We start from the raw sequence: 18,494 nt of genomic DNA on the forward strand, positions 1-18,494 counted from the left end.
ATTATTAATACCAGAGCGTTCAAGCGCTACTCGGCCGTCTTTCTCTTTTTTAACCAATTCCGACAACTTCACCAGAAGGCACGCTGCAGCTCGTACTGCCTCTGCCCTCTGCCCCAGGAGATTAAGCAGAAACTGCAGAGCCACAAAAATCTACCAGACAGAAAAGTTAATATGATTTGGACAAACAGTGAAAAAAATGAAATGGCTGCTTTCCCTTGGAAAACCCGAACCTATTATATTTTTATGCATATTAATGTAAGCACAACAAGTATTTTCAAGAGAGATTAACAAATCAGCTTAATAAAGTATTTACTTTGTTCTACTGTAAAAAAATCTGTAATGCCGTAATACTTCGGGGCAGAAGAATATGCACTCAAATATTAAGAGGAATAGAGAGGAAGAAAAATATTTAATCTGTTAATGTAAATTCAGCAAATATATATTTATTTCCATTTCTTCTGTTTAAATAGTTTTATCTAACTAGCTTATGGATTCATTTAATTTTTAACAGATGGTTTGCAAGACCTGTTTATGTGAGCAGTACAACACTGTATTTTAATTTTTCATGTATATTGAGCCCAAATGCGTATTATATTTATCATTTACAATATTTAAATACCATAGAGTGCTTTTTTTGCTGGAAGTTAGCATCAGCATATTACTTAATTACTGCAAGCATCTGCCTTTTTTTGAGGTGTGGTGAAACTATACATCATCCAAGCATGTATCCAGCTTTCCCAGTGTTATCCTAGAGGAGGTCATATGTATGCGTATAGTTTGACACAATTATTTCCATTCCGTTACAGAGTTCCCTCTGATCCCTCTGCCACATTTGCTGGTTTGTTGTGGGGCAATTCATTCTTAAAAATGTAGGACTGGGATGGACCACCTCAGCCACCACGTCCAGTCTCTATTAGAACAGGCAACCACATCAAATAACCTTTTTCATTAAGCATTTACAATTTGCCTTGCCTAGCATTATTAGTTATAACAGTACGTAAGGATACATCCTCTCTGGTATTCTGTAGTTCTGAGCGGAGTTGCATGTAAAAACACTAAGTTACCTGTACATTCTGTTACCTGTACTTACACTACTGCTTGTTAAGCAAGTAGTATCTAACAAAAGAACTGCAGGGCCAGTCCTATGCTTATTTAAGGCATTTATCAGACGTGCATTGCTCTGCCAAAGGACTGCAGGCAACCAGCCACCGGGGCGCCCCCAGATAGGGAGGACTCGCTTTGAAGATCTCACAATATATTGCTGCATCCAATAAATTGATTTGCCATGATCCTAATTTTATAAAAGCCTCTCCTGGATAACTTTTTTTGGCTCTCCGGACTGTCCTGGGCCATGTATTTTTTGGCTTGTGCAGTAATATGAAATTTGAACCCTTCTGCAGGCTGGAAGGGCAATTCAAGCACAACGTTCACAATCCTAAAAACTCTGGAGGATGAACTGATGCAGACAAATGAGTAAACAACCACGTGCAGCAGATTCTGACACTCTTACCTATAAAAACATTCAAATCTAGACATAACCCCATAGAAGAACATGGAACTGTTCAAAACATAAAATATGAGTACCGGGAGATCTGCTGATCAGAAAAGGATTCATGATACTGTCCTCAGTTCGCAAGGCCACACTGATGCAATTATCCTTTCACTTAAACCGATTATTAGGGAGCCTGATCACCTCACTGACAGCTATTCCTGAGTAATAACATGGACATAACTGGGATGATGTTCGAGTCGAAGCTTCATCTTGCTCCAAATGTTTACAAACCTACAAGTGGGTTTATATGACATCATAAAAGATTGCATTATTTCACAGACATCATTCTGAGTACTTCTTTACTGAGGTAAATTATATAGATCTCCTAAAATACTGTTTTATGAATCACATACCAGCGTGTATTCTCTATAGTACATTTTAGGAGCACTGTCAAAATAAAAAAAAAAAACAGGGGTGGAGAGGGCTTGGTATCTCACTTCCCATCCTTTGTGTGCACATATTTTATTGTAGATATGTGCCCTGAATTCTACAGCTGAAATGTTCTGCCAGTCGTGACTCAAACAGATGCTGAAAAACTGGAAATGATTTTTAAAAAGTGACTCAAAACCCAAAAAGCATAGTATCAAAAGCTAAACAAGATTACTTAAGAGTATGTTCAGATACTGACTCAGTCATGTCCTAGATTTCTGTAGAGATTTCTGACACTAACTGATTCAACCAGAGAAAAGCATCACAAAGAGCAAACTGTGGCTGGAAAGAAGGCTGAAACTAAGGCACACGCTAGTCATGAGGAAGGAAAAAATTACCTAAGGATGTAATGGAGCGCCCATCACTGCAGAACAGGTCTCTCTCTATGCAGTATGCTATAGCTTAAATGGAATACATACACTTGATACAGAAATTGGGTGGGCATCATTCCTTGGTCTTGTTTTGAAGGTGACAGTGATCATAGTAGTTTATTAAATACTGGCCCCATTTAAGTTAAGGCAAGTTTTCCAATGGACACATACTGGACAGGTCCATATATTCAAGAATACCGACAAGAGCATTAGTTAGTGCTTTATACTATGCCTTAGTCCAGAATACCAGTTTTTACGTTGCTAGACTATAACCTTTTTATGCTGGTAGACTGGTAACACATAAAATGGCAAGTATAAACTTCATCTTGGTCCAACACGTTTTATAGCAAAATAAATTTATAAATTCTTGCCATTTTATCAGAAGGAGAGACTGGGGGGGGGTGGTCTATCTTTGAATCACCTATTTAAAAGGACCGCAAAAGCTCCTCAGCGTGCGGCATGGTCACCAGCAAGAGCTCAGCTGGGTGAAGCAGAGGTTGGATGTGCAGCGCAGAGCTTGGGTGGCCACATCTGTGGGCAGGGATGCGCTCCTCACCCACTGCAGGTGGTGAGCTTCGCTGACAGGTAGGCCACGATACTAACTGCAGTGCTGAAGTGATGTGAGAACACTGCTCCTGAGCCACACCAAAGGGTCACACAGCCTGCTGGCCTGTCTCTTCTGTGCCACCTGAGGAGAAGTGTCAGACCGGGGTGCACAGCTCCCTAACACCCTCTCCCAGGTTCTGGTACTTTGTGCCTTAGGTATCTCCTGAGCCAGTCTTCAATAACTGTCAGTGACTTCTCCTTTCACATTTTACCAATTCTCTCTTGACCAAGACAAAGTCAGGGACTTCACACAGTCGGTAACAAACACGGAATACATAATGTGGAAGGGTTATTAGCAGGATTTAGGGATTACCGCTTTACATGCTATACTAATGTCTGGCAGATTACTAATGTCTCTGAGAAAGGGATATGAAGATAAAAGCAAAGCTTAGACAACACTGTTCTACACCGAAGGCCATTCAAACAGGGCTGTTTCAGATCACTTGTAATAGCATTGTTAAAAGTCCACTGCCTGATTACCTTTCGAGAATGAGGTTTTAGCATTGTTTTAAGCCCTCCAGCACCAGCACTCAAGATCTGAACTCATATATGCACCTGCACATACACAAGCATGCAGCAGTTGTCCTACCAAACAGTCCAGCAATTTTGGATTTTAAATATTAAAAATGTGACCTATCTCAAGATCTATCAAGCAGCAATATGGTCTCATAAAATAGTAATGCTTCTTCTTTTCTGATTACTGGCATGCATCTGGAAGGTGAGTTAGAAAAGACATTCAAACACTTCCCCCCAAAGGCACAGTGACCTCAAGGTTCAAAATCAGCTTTCTCCCACTGAAGCTTGAGCTGGTGCTCCCTTACGTTATTAAAACCAATTTTCAGAGAGAATACATTTTAAATCAATAATTTCATAGGCACAGAGAAGTGACTCTGGAAGCTAAACAAGAATGCTTCAGCTAAAGATGGTATTTGGAGCTGCAGCTGTTTCTTAATTAATTTCTACCTGACAAACCTGGCTAAAAAGGATATTGTAAAACAAACTCCAATGGTTTGGCAGTTGATTGATTAACAATATTTATTGTATATGTTATGAATGGCACTTACACCTTGGAAGTCCAGGTTATGTAGCATTACGTTCTGTTAGAAACACTGCACAATCATTTCCCTAGCATGTATTTGCAGCAATAGTAACTGCGTTACTTCTCCAGTGCCAGCAATTACACTGACGTTTGCTTTTGTGTGAAAACAATCACTCGTGGGACGGGATTTGTTGTTTTCTCTTGTTTGTTTGCTTTAAGAATCTTGCTGTGCATTTCAAAATCACTTCTTCAAAAAGAAGAACAATACAATTAGTCTCTTCCTGTAATATTCTTCATGTTAATTGAGACAAGGTTCACATGGCGTAAGTCGAATGTTACAAGCAGGTTGCTGTGCTTTGAAGACAGCTTACTTGTTTGCATTAAGGTAGAACTGTGCATTTCATTACTGGCAAGTAATTTTGAGAAAGTATAAACACAGATACTGTGTTGGGTTTTTTGTTTTGCTTTGTTTTTAACACAACACAGAGGCCACCACGATTACAATAAAACTTCAGCCTATCGTGATTTGTTTTCCTCCCAAAGTGAGAAGGCTAACAGAAGAACCAACAGAAACTAAACATATTGCACAAGTAGTCAGAATGCACAAGCCAACCAGCTGGCTCTACAGGGAGAATTCAAGCTACTTCGGCTAAAGTAAATGGCACTTCTCAGTCACTTTTGGCGTCACTACGTCTCATTCTGCTTCATCCTCCCGCTCCGCCACGTCCCCTCTTTGTGCTCTGGGGGGCTTTGGGAATGATCAGGGGAGCAGGTTCCTCCCCGCTATTGCTTCCTGGAGGAGTTGCAGTTTGGGACCCCCGGCCGCAGCCGCCCGGGGGACCTCCTCTGCAAGCGGCGCGGAGGTGGCACCGGGGGCGTCTCAGGGAGCGAAACGTGGTAGAAGTTTGGCAAGCGAATGTCGTACCTAAACCCCTTCCCCACGTGCACCCTGTCGTTCAGAGCATACAGTTTTTCGGCAATGTCGCTCCCGATTAAAATTGAGAAGAGGCGTGAGATGAAACGGTGCTTAGCAAAGAGCAAGTACAGCTTCTTTCTCCTCCAGGCCACATATCGACAATCTGTCTCTGCTGTAAGCGTTACCTATAGAACAGAAAATTAAAATTAGCTAATTCTGATGTTTCGTTGCATCTCCTGCAGCTAAAGCCGGCTTAATCCAGCTAGAGAGCTGTGCGAGGTTGCAAAAGGCAAGCGAGAGGGGTGACTGGGAGGGGATGCCCCCGACCACGCCTCGCTGGCTGTGGTGAGGAGGACGATCAGGCACAGCAGCCAAAGCGGGGAACGGGACGCTGGCATGCCCTGCTTTGGCTCCGCACGCCCCTACTCTGCTCTCAGCAGCTGACGCTGGCGAGGCAGGTCTAAAGAAAGCTCTCTACAAATGCCACTGGCCTTTGTGAGGTGTGGCCCGGCACCAGAAGGGGCCAGCTTGTCACCCCGAAGCCTGCCAAGGGACAGCAGTGCAGTGGCTCACGGGTTACGGGGTGGCAGCCTGGATGGACGCCGTGCCCCTCACTGTACTGCAGGCACTAGGCTCCCTGCCGGCATGCTCTGAATTTCACCTCCTGTGGGTGTGGGTAAAGCATCTCCTGTGGACGTGCGTGGTTGCTCAGGTATTTTACCTATTTTAGCACAGACAACAAGAGTCTACCTCTCGGATTAGCTTTTAGGAAAAGCTCGTTTGTCATAACAACGAGCTGCAAACAGAAAGAGCATACAAACAGCATGACCAGTCCAATGGGTAGAGGACATCCCTCCCCAAAACAGTGGAGTGCCAGATGTTTGATTTCACAAACAACACCCGCAAGTAAAGGAAGTTATACAAACCAATTAGTACTTGAGCATTTTTTCTAGTACTCCAAAAAAACCTCCACTTTTACCTGGAAAATTCCCTCTTCTGTGGGCCTCAGTGAATCCCATTCAGGAGAATCCAGAAATTGAAGAGGAAAAATATAATGCAGAAACTCCCCATCAACTGTCACTCTGATCCTACCGAGATAAGATGTGTTAATTTGTTAGTACTATGTGTACAGCAGCAACGACTGCAACAACAATGTGTTATTTCTACTAGGTGAGGAGTTCAAACGTAGGTTTGATAGCATGAACAAACAACCACTGGCCAACACTACCCTCATTATATTTTTTGAACCCAGCTGGATCAGACTCGTGGAGTGAGAATACAAGGCAATTGTGCAGCTGAAATTCAAACTTTTTCAGGTCATGTTATCCTCTCTGGGCAGGTCTGCGTAGCAACAAGCAAGCTTGGTCATGAAAAGGCTAGCGTGCGCTTGCGAGGTGAAAGATCAATGCTCATAGCACCGGTTGCCTCCTCCACTTGAAAGCCACAGGATGTACTTCCAGGTATGGCAAACACGCATTTTGGAGGGAAAAAAGTGGCAAAGGCAGGGAGTGCGGTGTGGGAGTTCCCCATGCCATGTGTTTTGCAGGGCTCTGTGTTGAAGAGGAATTAAATTGCCACATAACAACTGTCTCTGGAGCCAGGATGGACATATGGCATCTCTGTGTGGCCTTCTGCAGATGGCAAAGAAAAATTTACTTTGAACTTTTTTCTAAAGCCATATTTAAGTTTGAAGGCCACGAGCAGGAAATGTTTGTTTGAACCTCGAAGCAAGCTGTAGGTGTCCCCTTTTTACATCTGCTCTACACCAAGATCAGCATTTCTTGCAAAAGCACAAGCAGCAGCCCTACGCTGCATGAAGGAGCCTAACAGGAATTCCCTGCATGGTGACTGAGCAGCTGGGCATGCAGAAGGCTGGACACCTCCCCTTCACTATGACCATGACCAAAAGCAACCTCCACATGGTGCCTTCTAGACAGCTCCCAAGAATGCTCCAAACTCGGGTTTCAGCAACGTTAACTGCTTACGATCCACATTGTTCACTGCCAGGAGTACTAAACCAGCTGAATTTCAAGCTGCTTACAGGTTCCTTCTGTCCATGCAAGCAGGCTGCCAAAACGCACCTACAAAGTGTCCCATCAAGCCCCGACCACAGCCATCAGTGCTGGGTATCCCATCTACCCTCGTGGTGGCCCAGAACCACTCTGCATGCAGTATGTCAGCGAGTATTTCCCCTCAGGAAAGCATCAGCAAGGTTGCTAGGCGGGTCTCTGGTAAGCAGGGACACAAGCAGACGGATTTACTGCCTCGGGGTCTAATGAAGGGTCACAGCATACAGTAACTGTAGAGTCAGCTATGCAAGTCTGGATAGGACCCAGCTACGTCCCACTGCCCTGGAAGGGTGCTATCAGACCTCCCCTCCTTAATTCCCTCCCTTCTCCCAGCCCCCGGAAAGCAGCCAAGTACAATCTAATAACAAAGTCAATACACTCTATTAAACTGTGTTTACCTCAGTATATTCAGTTTCGTAACTACATTTTAGTCCTGCTTCAGATGATATTAGCAGAGAAAAAAAAAAAACACAAAGAAAGATGCTTTGTTCATCGGCTAGGTGATAGACAGCAAAATGTAGCCTGAAGACTACGTTTGGTCCCTTTATCTGCCTAACATGTTAAGTGCTACGATACAGGGCTGTGAATAAGGACGACTTAAGATGCTTTCTTTAAGCTATTACAGATTTTATGCTTAGCGTTTCTATGTTAGTGCTGTCCTAGGCAAGTGTATTTAGCCCATTAATATTTATATTACTTGCATTAATATTTAATCTACTGTACTGGAAAATGAACAAACAATACACAAATGAGGCATTTTTGCTTTCATTTTCAAGAAGGGGTGGGAAGATATTTGCAGTAAGTAAGTCCAAACAAACTGATACCAACCTGCCTGATACAAGCAAGGAGAGTTTATCAATAGGTGTTTTGCCTTGCATAGCGTAACAGTGCTCCTTCTCCAGGGTAACCACTTCTGCATCACAGCACAAGACAATCTTCCTATAAACAGTTAAGGAAATTCCTAGAGGCTGGAAGAGAGCACTGTAGAGTTCCTGGAATTCTTTGTCAAAGGAAACACTCCGAACTTGATAGGTAACATAAATGAACTGTACGAAGCATATAGCAAACAGTATAAAATTCCAGGAGAATATATCAGCAGCACAGACATCCAGCCAAGCCCAAACAGAAGAGCAGAGAAAGCCCAATCCAAGCAAACTGAAGACATAGAGAAGCCCAAAGAATCCACTTCCACCCATGAAGCCAACAACAAAGAGAATACTAGCTAGGTGGTAGATAGATCCCTCTGCCTCTTGCTTCCAGGTGGCGCACGTAGGATGTGCATATATCAAGCTCTCCCAAAAACTTGCATTTTCTCCCATGGCTGGACTAATTTTTCGATTCAGCTGAATCTCTGAAATTGTTATTTATGTGATACAGCCAGTGGGGTCCTTTGCTTTTCCATTCTTGCAAACTCTGCTCAATGATCACATAATGTCAGGGTCTCTTTTGGTAGTAAAGTTGCACTTAGGATTTCCAGCAACTAGGAAGCTAATGTTCTCAGAAGGCAATGTTGTTTCTCATCAGTTCGTGCGTTGTCTTGACTTTGGCCGTGTCATCTGTAGTTTTATCTGATCTGGACAAGTGAAGAAAAGACGAATTACTTATAAAATGATTTTCATCAATTAAACTTGATCAAAGCTTTTATTGTCTAAAACCGCAGACTGCATTACAATCATTCAATTCCCCCTGTAACCCTACGATTCCAGGATCAAACCTTAATAATCACTCTAGTGAAGATCATGTTTTCGTACACACAAAGCCTGCAGGAGCTGTCAAATTGCCACTGAATCCACGTAAACCTGTACATAGCATCCAGGGCATCCCGTGACAAGTCTGTCCACAGCCTAACTGCTGAGAAAGTGGTTGCATTTTCTGGTCCTGAACCTGCTGCCTGCGAGCCCCATCTAATGCCCTACCTCCTCTGGGAAGAAGAGACGATGAACTTTTGTCCCTTGCTCACTTCCTCCATGTCATTCTGGATTTCTGTCAAACCATTCCCTTCCCCTCTTTGCCCTTCTGTTATCGTTCACGAGCTCGGCAAAGCCGTCCCTGGAGGTGGCAAGCTACGTCCCCAAACATCCCAATAAGGGAAACCCGAGCGTCATGGGGGATGCTCTTTTCTACTCCAAGGATGGACAGCAAAAAGCTGTCATGTATAAGGAAGACTATGAAATTTAAAGGCAGCTTTACACAGATTGTGCTATTAGGACGTGAAGCAAGTCATCCTGCAAAATACTTCTCAAAAGGCATTTATAGAGCTGTTTTACAACAGTCCAAAGTTCTACTTTATATAATTTCATGCTAAGGGCTACAATTTTATTGTTCAACACTGTAAAATGTTAAAGTCTACTTTTTACCATATTGCAATGTATTCTTAAGAGTTTAATAAAACCTAAGACACAACTGAAAAACATGAAAAAAGAGCACAAAAGCAAAACAAACAAATAAAATCAAGCCCAGCTTTCTTTGTCTCTCTTTTAAAGCAAAAACAAATATTTCACTGTGAGATTAGAAGCAGTAGAAAGTACAAAGCCAGAACCTAAACCTTTCAGTAATGTAATCAGAACTGAAACCCACCAAGGTCTTCAATGTCTGTATCTTTTCCTGGAAGAACCGCAGGGAAGCTAACATAATCTTGCTATCTAAATTATTGGATTCTCTAGAATATCAAAGGCAGCTACTTCTTTTTTTTTCAAGAGCCACAGACATCAACAGTTAAAACAAGTACTGCTGCTGCAGTGGAGCACCCAGTATTGTTCACCAAGGCTTTCAGTGCTTTTCTTTTTTCTTTTACAGTGAACAGATCTAAGAAATTCATAGAGCAAAGGCGTACCAGGAGTCGGACTCGATGATCCTTGCGGGTCCTTTTCCAACTTGGTTATTCTATGATTCTATGATATTCCGTTTCCTAGCTGCTACAGCTTTACTTCCTTTAAGCTTGTTCAAAATTCAACATTAACTCCATAATTCAAAAACATTAATGCTGGGTAAAGACACAACATCCTGAACAACCAGGAGGCAGTTTAGAAGAAAAGGCTAGGAGGAGACCTCTCCCGCCTTGGGAGTAGGCCAGGGAACTCACTGACCCATCAAAATGTCACAGCTAAAGAGAAAGGAACCTTTCCAAATTTGAGGTGCTCTATATCCTACTTTGGTGGAAGAAGCAGCGTCCCAGGAACGAGGTACTTTGTAGCTATAAGCTTTGGTGCTCGTCTCTTTACCCAAACACCCTTCTCTGCCAACAGAATCGACACAGGATTCCCCCTGGGTACAGGATTTAGCCCTTGGAGGATGGGAGTTCAGAAGCAACTGGCCTCAACGCAGGTACCTAGGCATGGTAAGAGTGCTGGGAATTTTAGGTAGCACTTCTGTGACCAAGGGGTAAGATTTCTGAATGGGAAGAAAGTAAAGTAAGTGCAGGACAAGCAGTTTGCAGGCCTCCAGTTCTGAATCCACTCAGCTTTTCCGCTGCACTGGCAAAGTCAGCTGCACAAGTTTTTGTTCTTTTGAAATACCATCACTGGTAACAGTGATTTCAGGTTACTGTTAATACTTTCCTATTGCCAACATTTTGCTCCAACCAGTTGTCATCAAGATCCTACTTTCTGCACAAAATTCAGTGTTTCGAATGGGATCACGACTGAGATGTTACATGGGAACGGCGTGCATGACACAAAGATAAACGTGGATATGTACTGCAATCTACCTTCCATTTCCAACATCTTTTTTCATGAAAAGTTGCATGACATTGCAATAATTTCACAAAATTTATGTCCAGTTTCCAATCCACTTACAGCATTCGCAGCCCACCGGCACTACAGCTCAGAGCATTGCTGTAAAACATCTGCTTGTGACAAGATGGGTCAAAAAGACACCCGAGAGAACAGCGTACCACTGGGACACAGATAGAGGGTCACCATACACAGAAACAAAGCCCCTGAAAAAACGTCCTGTATTTATAACTGTTTATTTTTGGAACGGGACATACCCATCTAAACCGCTGCATGCAAAATTCCCCTTTCTTTCAGAAGCTGTGCACAACGGGAACATTCATGGTAAAGTACTGTGCTACAGCATCACCCAGGCTGTAGAGGACCTCTCTCCATCCAGACATGAGGAGGGCAAACATTAGCACAGAGCACAGCCTCACCAACACAGCACTCTCCCGAGCTACTGGAGTCAGGCAGGCAAAAACCAAACCCTTTGGAAACACCGGAGAAGACGACTGCTCGATGCAGCTGCTTTCTCAGGGCTATGGCGAAGAGCAGCCATGCTTACTGCAGGTAAACTACAGGCAGAAAGAGAGGATTCACTTATTTGAATCAAGAAAGTACTTTAAGATTGTCAAGCCAAAAATTGTTGACAGTTTTTCTTAGGAAGTATTAACTGAGCAGAAAGAATAGTATGGATGGACCTAAGCGAAGAATTATTTTTAAATTCTGACTGATATTTAATGCTAGATAAGGCCTTTCACATTTGCTTTTTTCTTTTTTAGAGTTCCTGTAAGTCCAGGATTTACACTCTGCAGGGCTTCAGGCCAGTCACTGTAATTAATCCGTTCACATACTGCAGGGCATGGCAGGGAGAACATGGAGAACTGCATCTTCCCCACATAAACGTCTGGTACTTTTTACTCTTTCCCTTGCAGAGGGAAAAAAAAAACCTGACACACACGTGTGTCCCCAAGCCTTGCTGCTGCCCCAGCTATGTGGCTACCACACTCGAAAATAACACAGACATGGTGGCTGCGGGCTGCTGGAGCCAGAGATGCCCGGACGAGATCTCCCAGCCCAGAAAGAAGCCATACCCCGTGAGCACAGGTGGGATTGCTGAAAGGTTTCTGGGTGTTTTACCCCACCACAAGTCTTTCCTTCTCAAACGTGGAGAAAAATCAGCCCTGACTGGAGATGGGAGCAACATTCAGCGGCAAGGACTTGCAACAACCAACAGCTTTTCTGAAAGGACTAAGCTGTCCTCAGACAGAGATAAAATTAAGGGGTTTGCTGCAGCTTCAAGGCAGTAAATGGAGCAGCTCGAGTATATTCTCTAAGATAAGTGCTAGCCAGCAACTGAAATTTTCGTATGAACAGAATATTAAAATAGCCAAAGCAGAATGAATTTATGTTGGAATTTACAGGCACATTGTATGATCTCCTGAAATGGGCATTTCCCCTATTCACTGCAGCATTCCCACAGAGAAATACCGATTACGTAAATTGCAATTTACTTGAGAACCACGTACTTCACCCCGTATTTGCCATCGACGACTCAAAAGTCAATTCTGAGAAGCACTGAGTGTTAGTTACTGTGTTTGGGTCACGATCATTTCTGAAACAAAAACCAAGCAGACCCAAATCACCTGAGGCCACAAGCAAGTCTTCTCTTTCGTCTTTTTAATTTAGTCAAAAGTGAAGCTGTCCAGAGCTGGAACGCCCTGCTCGTTTGCTGTCTCACCCTCCGTACTGGGGCAGGAAGCCCTCAGGATGCGCACTGTACAAGCTGGCCAGAGGTGGAGCCGCACATGCTGACCCTGCAACCAGCCCGGCTGATCCGCATTGCTGGCTACAGCCTCGCCACCAGAAGGGAAGATGTTCCAGCATATACATTTCTATGTTCAAAGGGAGATTGTGCTGCATTTAGCAGGCTTTGTCGTGACCATTTTAGCCATCTATGGCGCAGACTGGATCTGCAGTCACAGCACCTGCCCCAGCCATACGGACAGGAGCTGGGGCCTCCCTGAGCCAGGAGAGGAGCACCCCATGGCCCCGGCTTCCAGAGGGCTGAGCCCTGAGCACCCCACCCAGGCTGGGACATTTCATCCCGTCTGGCCCTCTTTTAGGCATATGAAGAGAAGCTGCTCTTTAATTTTAGCAAGTACTGCCTCCAACGTAATGCAGTGGCGCTTTGTTCAGCAGGTCTATTAACGTATCGCTTTCTTCCAGTTCCATTAGGTTTCTGGAAACCACTCTCTGCTCTGCTACTGCCACGCATTTCTCTTGATGGTTGTTTAAGCAGCACGCTTTCCCCCAGCTATTTTCCTTCAGCAGTTGCTCACGTAGGGTTAGATGCCCAAAGGGACTGAGATGACCAAACTCTGGGTTGCAATGCAGTCTCTAACTCGTAACAGTGTGCCGAGGAGCCAGGCACCTACAGACAGGCATGGCTGTGCACCTACAGGCAAGTATGGGCAGAGAAACACGCTGCTTTCAGTGATAAACAGCCCCTGAAACATGCATACAGCAATCAGGACAGCTACTAACACCACAAGCTCACATCCCAGCTTACCTTACACTTTGCGAGCGTCTCTATCCTAGAGAAAGCAGTAACTATAACACCGGAAAACACTGTTTTCCCAAGAAAATGCAGCCTCCGCAATGCAGAGAAGGCTACAGTAACTTCATCACAACTGATAACATCTATTTAGGAGGTAGAATGAGGAGGAAGAAGGATGAGGAAGAAAAGGACTACCCGATCCGAAAGACAAAACTACCAAGATAACCAGTCACTATAAAACTAGATATACTCAGATCGCAAGGATATGCAAGTATAGGTAGAAAACTTAATCATTGGAATGACTTTGAAAATTCCCTTTGCTTATGAAAAGAATTTATGAAATTAAAGAAATCAGGATTCTGACTGACACCTAAAATAAATCTGGATATGCTATTAGTAAAAAAAAAATGAACTGATTTACTCTAATTCCATTTTTTGTTCTACTGAAAGTCAGACTAGATGATTGCAATGATGTGCAAATGATGATTGCAAAGCTGTGTAGCTGGTCTTGCTAGTGAAATCTAGAAGCCTACCTTAGATACCAACTACATAACTACTTTACACAACAGAAAGCACCGAACACAGGTAGGTCTCTGAAATTATTCCTCATGCAGACCTTCTAGCAGAAACTTTCATCCATGTGGAGCCAGAATCCCTCCCTGTGGCGATGTTTCCCGAAGAACGGGACCTTTTACCACTAAACGCTTTAACATGATACATGCACCTGGCATCCAAGCCTCAGGATCCCACTTTCCAGGTGAGCACCCTCATCACAGCATGAAGAGCGCCTGCAGCACGGTTCTCCCTGTCTCGGTCCCTTTTCTGCACACCACCACAGCTCCAGCAGGACGGGCAGGGAGCGACCCACCCGCGTGAGCCGCTCTGCGTCCCTCAGGGCTCCCCGTGGGAGCAGGGATGATGGATTTGCACTCCCTTGGGCTGAGGAAGGCATCCTGTGTCTCATCCCTGTCTGGCCTGCTGGACCCAAACAAGCAGCTGGGGCACTTCCAAGCATTTCAGTGCCGCCAAGTGGGGCTTTTCTGGGCCCAAACCCTGCTCCAGCCTGGCAGAATTTAGGCTCCCGCGGTCACAGCTGTCAACCAGAAGTGACCATCAGTCGGCTGCCACCTCGCTATGGCACCCAGGGGCTCAGGTGGACACTCGAGGCTGGTGGCTACAGGCCCCCGGCACCTGGGCCTGGCCGCTGTGGGGCTGAGCGGGGCCGCAGGGCCGCCATTTGCAAGGCGGAGCGCTCCCACAGGGGCCCTTCGGTGGGGCTCGGGGTTCATTCAGCTGGTTCTGCGCGGCTGGAAAGGCCTGCTTCTGCTTACACTTGGCTCAGACAAATCCTCACTAGTCCTTTCTAGAAGTGGAAAAAAGCTGGGGGGGCGAGGGGGGAGGGCTGTGGGGGAGAGAAAGAAAACCCACAGCAACACAGAGTAGTTTAAGGTTCATTAGGAGCACTGCATACAGCGAAGCCGCTATTATTTAGTCTTTAAATATTTAAAGACCAGCCTACTATACACAGATTACAGTACTTGAACGATTGCTCGTTTATCACTGTAAAATATACAATGCAATCCTCTGTGGCTGCAAAGCCAGTACTGAGGATGCTATCTATTTTTTGCTCTCGACGGTATCTGACGTGGAAGAAATGACAGATTTTCTTCCAATCTGAATCAGAACTGATGAAAAGTAAGTACATGTGGTATTCATGACAAATAATTTCCCCTCCTTTCTCTCTCTCTTTTTTTTTTTTCCTAAGCTCTTCAGCTCCTAGGAAACATGAATATGGAAGGGCAGTTGGAAAAATTTTACATTTTAACTATAGATTGCTGGCACTTGCATAGATTTGTGCAAGACTTGTATGCTGCTGAACAGCACTGGACAAGTAATAATTCAGTGGTTCTGTTTTATTGCGTTTTATAATAAATACACCCAAGTGAAGCACGAGTTTAAGATTTTCTACAGTTCAACTTTTAAATTAATAACAGAGGAAACAACCACAGCACGTATTTCACAAGCGCTTTAAAACTGTGCTAATGAACTACGGTTGAACCCTGCAGACTTCAGCGTGAGTGAGTTTGTGCGGTGCAGCAGTGCCTTTGGCCGGGAATGCATTCCCCTGTAACCAGCCACGTGACACGAACCTCGTTTCCCAGAAAAGAAATAAACACAGGGGCTCACTTCATCACACTACACCTGGACGTAAAACCAGATTACGGAGCAGTGCCATCAACCACGCATTCGAACAGATACACAGCACGCTGAGTCATGAAACACTGTATATAAAACAGAGCGAAATGGTCCAAGGTAGCAGAGCTGCTGAAATTATTTATCTCTACAGGAGGGCTCAGGGTTATGACTGACCAGTCCAGTTTGTGCTTTACTGGGGCAAGCGTCACATGGCTTTACATGCAAAACTGCGCCGCAAAACAGCAGCGTGCCCAGAGCACTGGCTTAGCTCCACTTTCACCACTCTTCCACCTAGGCGAGTCCGAATACTCTCAGTCTCATAGAGCAACCTCATCACAAACTGAGGCTGTGCTCGCCACACAATAGCAGGCTTTGTTTGAGCAGCAGAGGCGTACCCAATGACACGCACTACGTGATCACCCAGCGGCACCGATCCGAGTTCGCTTTTGCGGGGCTGTGTAACACGCTTTTGTGGTAAAATGAAATCTCATCTCTGAAGAGCCTGCACACTTAATGCAATGATTAAATGCAGTTTCAGCTAACAAGCCTTTTCTTGAATCCTTAATAAACTTTGTTCTCAACTTTCATCACAAAAGGTTTTCCTGCAACAAAATTTGCCTTTAAAATTAACCAGTATCGTACTTCATTCTGTTTTAACATCTATTCTCCTTATTACAGCATACTTGCTATTTTGCAAACAAGACATTTTCTTAAAAACACCCACTTGGAATTCATCTAGTTTATTAACTGGCACTGTGCAGAACTTTGTGCAAAGCCCGAACAGCAACAGTTCTGCGGACATGGAGACCATTTCTTACTTCACTGTGGTCAGTGAAGACATTTTTACTTGTGCATACACAATCATATTGCTATTAATCAACAGAGTGGCACGCAGCCCGATTTCTGGAAGCCAGATTTCATCAATGACATCTTTATAACACTACCAGCTGGTCCATGATGCAATATTACACGAGATCAGCTACATCAAATGTTTGCCCATAAAGTGACTGACAGCCTAAATGCACACAAAGCTTTACGGAACAGCTGAAGAAACTGTGGTAAAACATGACGGTTTGGAAAAATATGTTTGGAAAAAAATATTATAGCTTGGGGGAAAAAAAAAAGTGTTTTGTATCTTCTGTAGATGTTTCATTGTGAAGAAACAACTGCACATACAAAACAGATCTTAATTTCAGGGTTCATCTCTTCTTGCCATTTGGTGACGGGGAGCGAGCAGAATCAAGCAACTGCAGTCAATGAGGCAAACCGAGGGTAAGCTGAAGAAGTCTCTGGCCCCCGAGCTGATTTTGTGGAAGCCCGGACAGTTCCCGAGTTGGACACTGGCTAAACAGGCTGCGTCCGCACCCCCAGAGAAACCAGAAGCCACGCTTTATAAGAAATACCCCCCAAACCCGATATATACATATGACGAGGAGCCTTATTTCGGGCAGACCTCTCGGGAGAGGACGAGCGAGGCAACGTGCCACCGAAGGCAGCATTTTGGAGGCGACGCAAAGCTCTTCGACTCATTACCCAGGCCGAACCCAGGCGCTTGGGGGCCGGCTGCGCTCGCACACCGCCCTCCCGGCAGGAGGTGGTTTTGGGGCGAGCCGCGCTCCTCCGAAACCGGGGACGGGGACAGGGACCGGGGACGCGACCCCCGGCAGCGCCGCGGCTGCCGCCCGCCCCGACGGCTCGCCCGAGGGCAGCGCCCGCTGCGCCCGGTGCCCGGTGCCCGGCTCCTTACCTGTCCCCGGGCCCCCTGCCGGGCGCCCTCGGCAAAGTCTCCCCGCCGGTTCGGGACGGTTCGGGACGGGCCAGACGGGACGGACAGAGGGGGGTCGCTCCCCGCAGCCCCCGGCGGCAGGCGCCGTCCCGGCCGGCCCCGTCCCGTCCCCCGGCCCCGCGGCGGCCCCGTCCCGGCGCTGTGACTAAAATAGGCAGCGGCCGCCGGCGGGCTGCGGGCGGCGCCAGGCGCGGGGCCGGCACCGAGCGGCCGCAGCGCGCAGGCGCCTCCCGGCGGCCCCGGGGGGCTGCGGGGTCCCCCCGCTGAGGGGCTCCCGGCTCCGGCCCCGGGGTCCCCGCCGAGGGGCTCCGGGGGGCGGGCGGGAGCCGCTGTGGCGGTGTCCCCGCGGGGAGGGCAGAGCCGGCGGCTGGGCGGCATCTCCCCAACTTCTTCTGTACCGCTGCCTCGGGGTAAAGCGTCTGGGGCCATCGGTTTGCAAATAAAAATGCAGTTTGCCTCGCTGTCACCTGCTCTTTTCTCTGGAATGCGTCGTGGAGATCTGCGCACCCAGGGTTGGCTTCATTACCTGACTTGTGCATCTATTTGTATGCAATCTTCAGTTATTTCCCTTAAAAACAAGCCTATGCCTCGCCGAGAATATGGTTAAACGCGTTGGTGCGGTGTCAGTACGTAACCCCCTCAGTGCTCTGGCCGTAAATTTGTTCTGGCGATCACCTTGTGTCTAGGGGAGCTAGAGTTTATTGGCTGAATGAGACAGACTTACCAGTTATTAATATATATAAAACATCACAGCGTATCTATCACCTGTGTGGCTCCTGGTGTTGCAGAAGCTGTTTATCAATAACTGCAGCTGGAGCAACGCGTATCTTTTAACTGAGAAGCCTGGAGGACCCGGTGCGCTTGCTGGTGGCCAGCTCTGAGGTCCCCGGTAGCTCATCATGCAGCAGAGCAGTGCTCCCACATGAACCTCCCCAGGACTAAAGGGATGGAGCAACCTGTTGTGCGCCAGACAGAAGGCTTGGGGCCCTCGTTAAGGCCTTGGTGTACTTGCTTTCCCAGGAAAGCTCTTTATTTAAGGTTTCTGGATCCGTGTTTTCCATGGAAGAAGATGCATGAGCTTTTGGGACAATTAATTCTCCTAAAACCTGAGAAAACGAACAGCCAGAACAGTTTAACCCAATGCTATCCTGAGTTACATATATTCAAAACTTCATTGTCTGGTTGCAGCACTTATTTTTGTATCTATTACTTTAGAGAGAAAAATCTTTTTATAAATCTGATCAAATATATATGAAG

At 45.7% G+C, this 18,494-nt stretch overlaps 1 protein-coding gene across 1 annotated transcript; it reads right to left on the minus strand.

Annotated features, from left to right (window-relative positions):
- Positions 1-4,121: 4,121 nt before the first annotated feature.
- Positions 4,122-17,315, minus strand: POPDC3 (popeye domain containing 3). Its single transcript, XM_035564812.2, has 4 exons — positions 17,199-17,315; positions 7,811-8,555; positions 5,893-6,001; positions 4,122-5,098 (listed from the first exon to the last, which is right to left on the minus strand). The coding sequence occupies exons 2-4, from the start codon at positions 8,299-8,301 to the stop codon at positions 4,781-4,783; spliced, it is 918 nt and encodes a 305-aa protein (XP_035420705.1). The 5' UTR covers positions 8,302-8,555; positions 17,199-17,315; the 3' UTR covers positions 4,122-4,780.
- Positions 17,316-18,494: the final 1,179 nt, after the last annotated feature.

This window comes from Cygnus atratus, chromosome 3 (genome assembly GCF_013377495.2).
Source record: "Cygnus atratus isolate AKBS03 ecotype Queensland, Australia chromosome 3, CAtr_DNAZoo_HiC_assembly, whole genome shotgun sequence".
In the NCBI taxonomy this organism is placed as follows: Eukaryota; Metazoa; Chordata; class Aves; order Anseriformes; family Anatidae; genus Cygnus; species Cygnus atratus.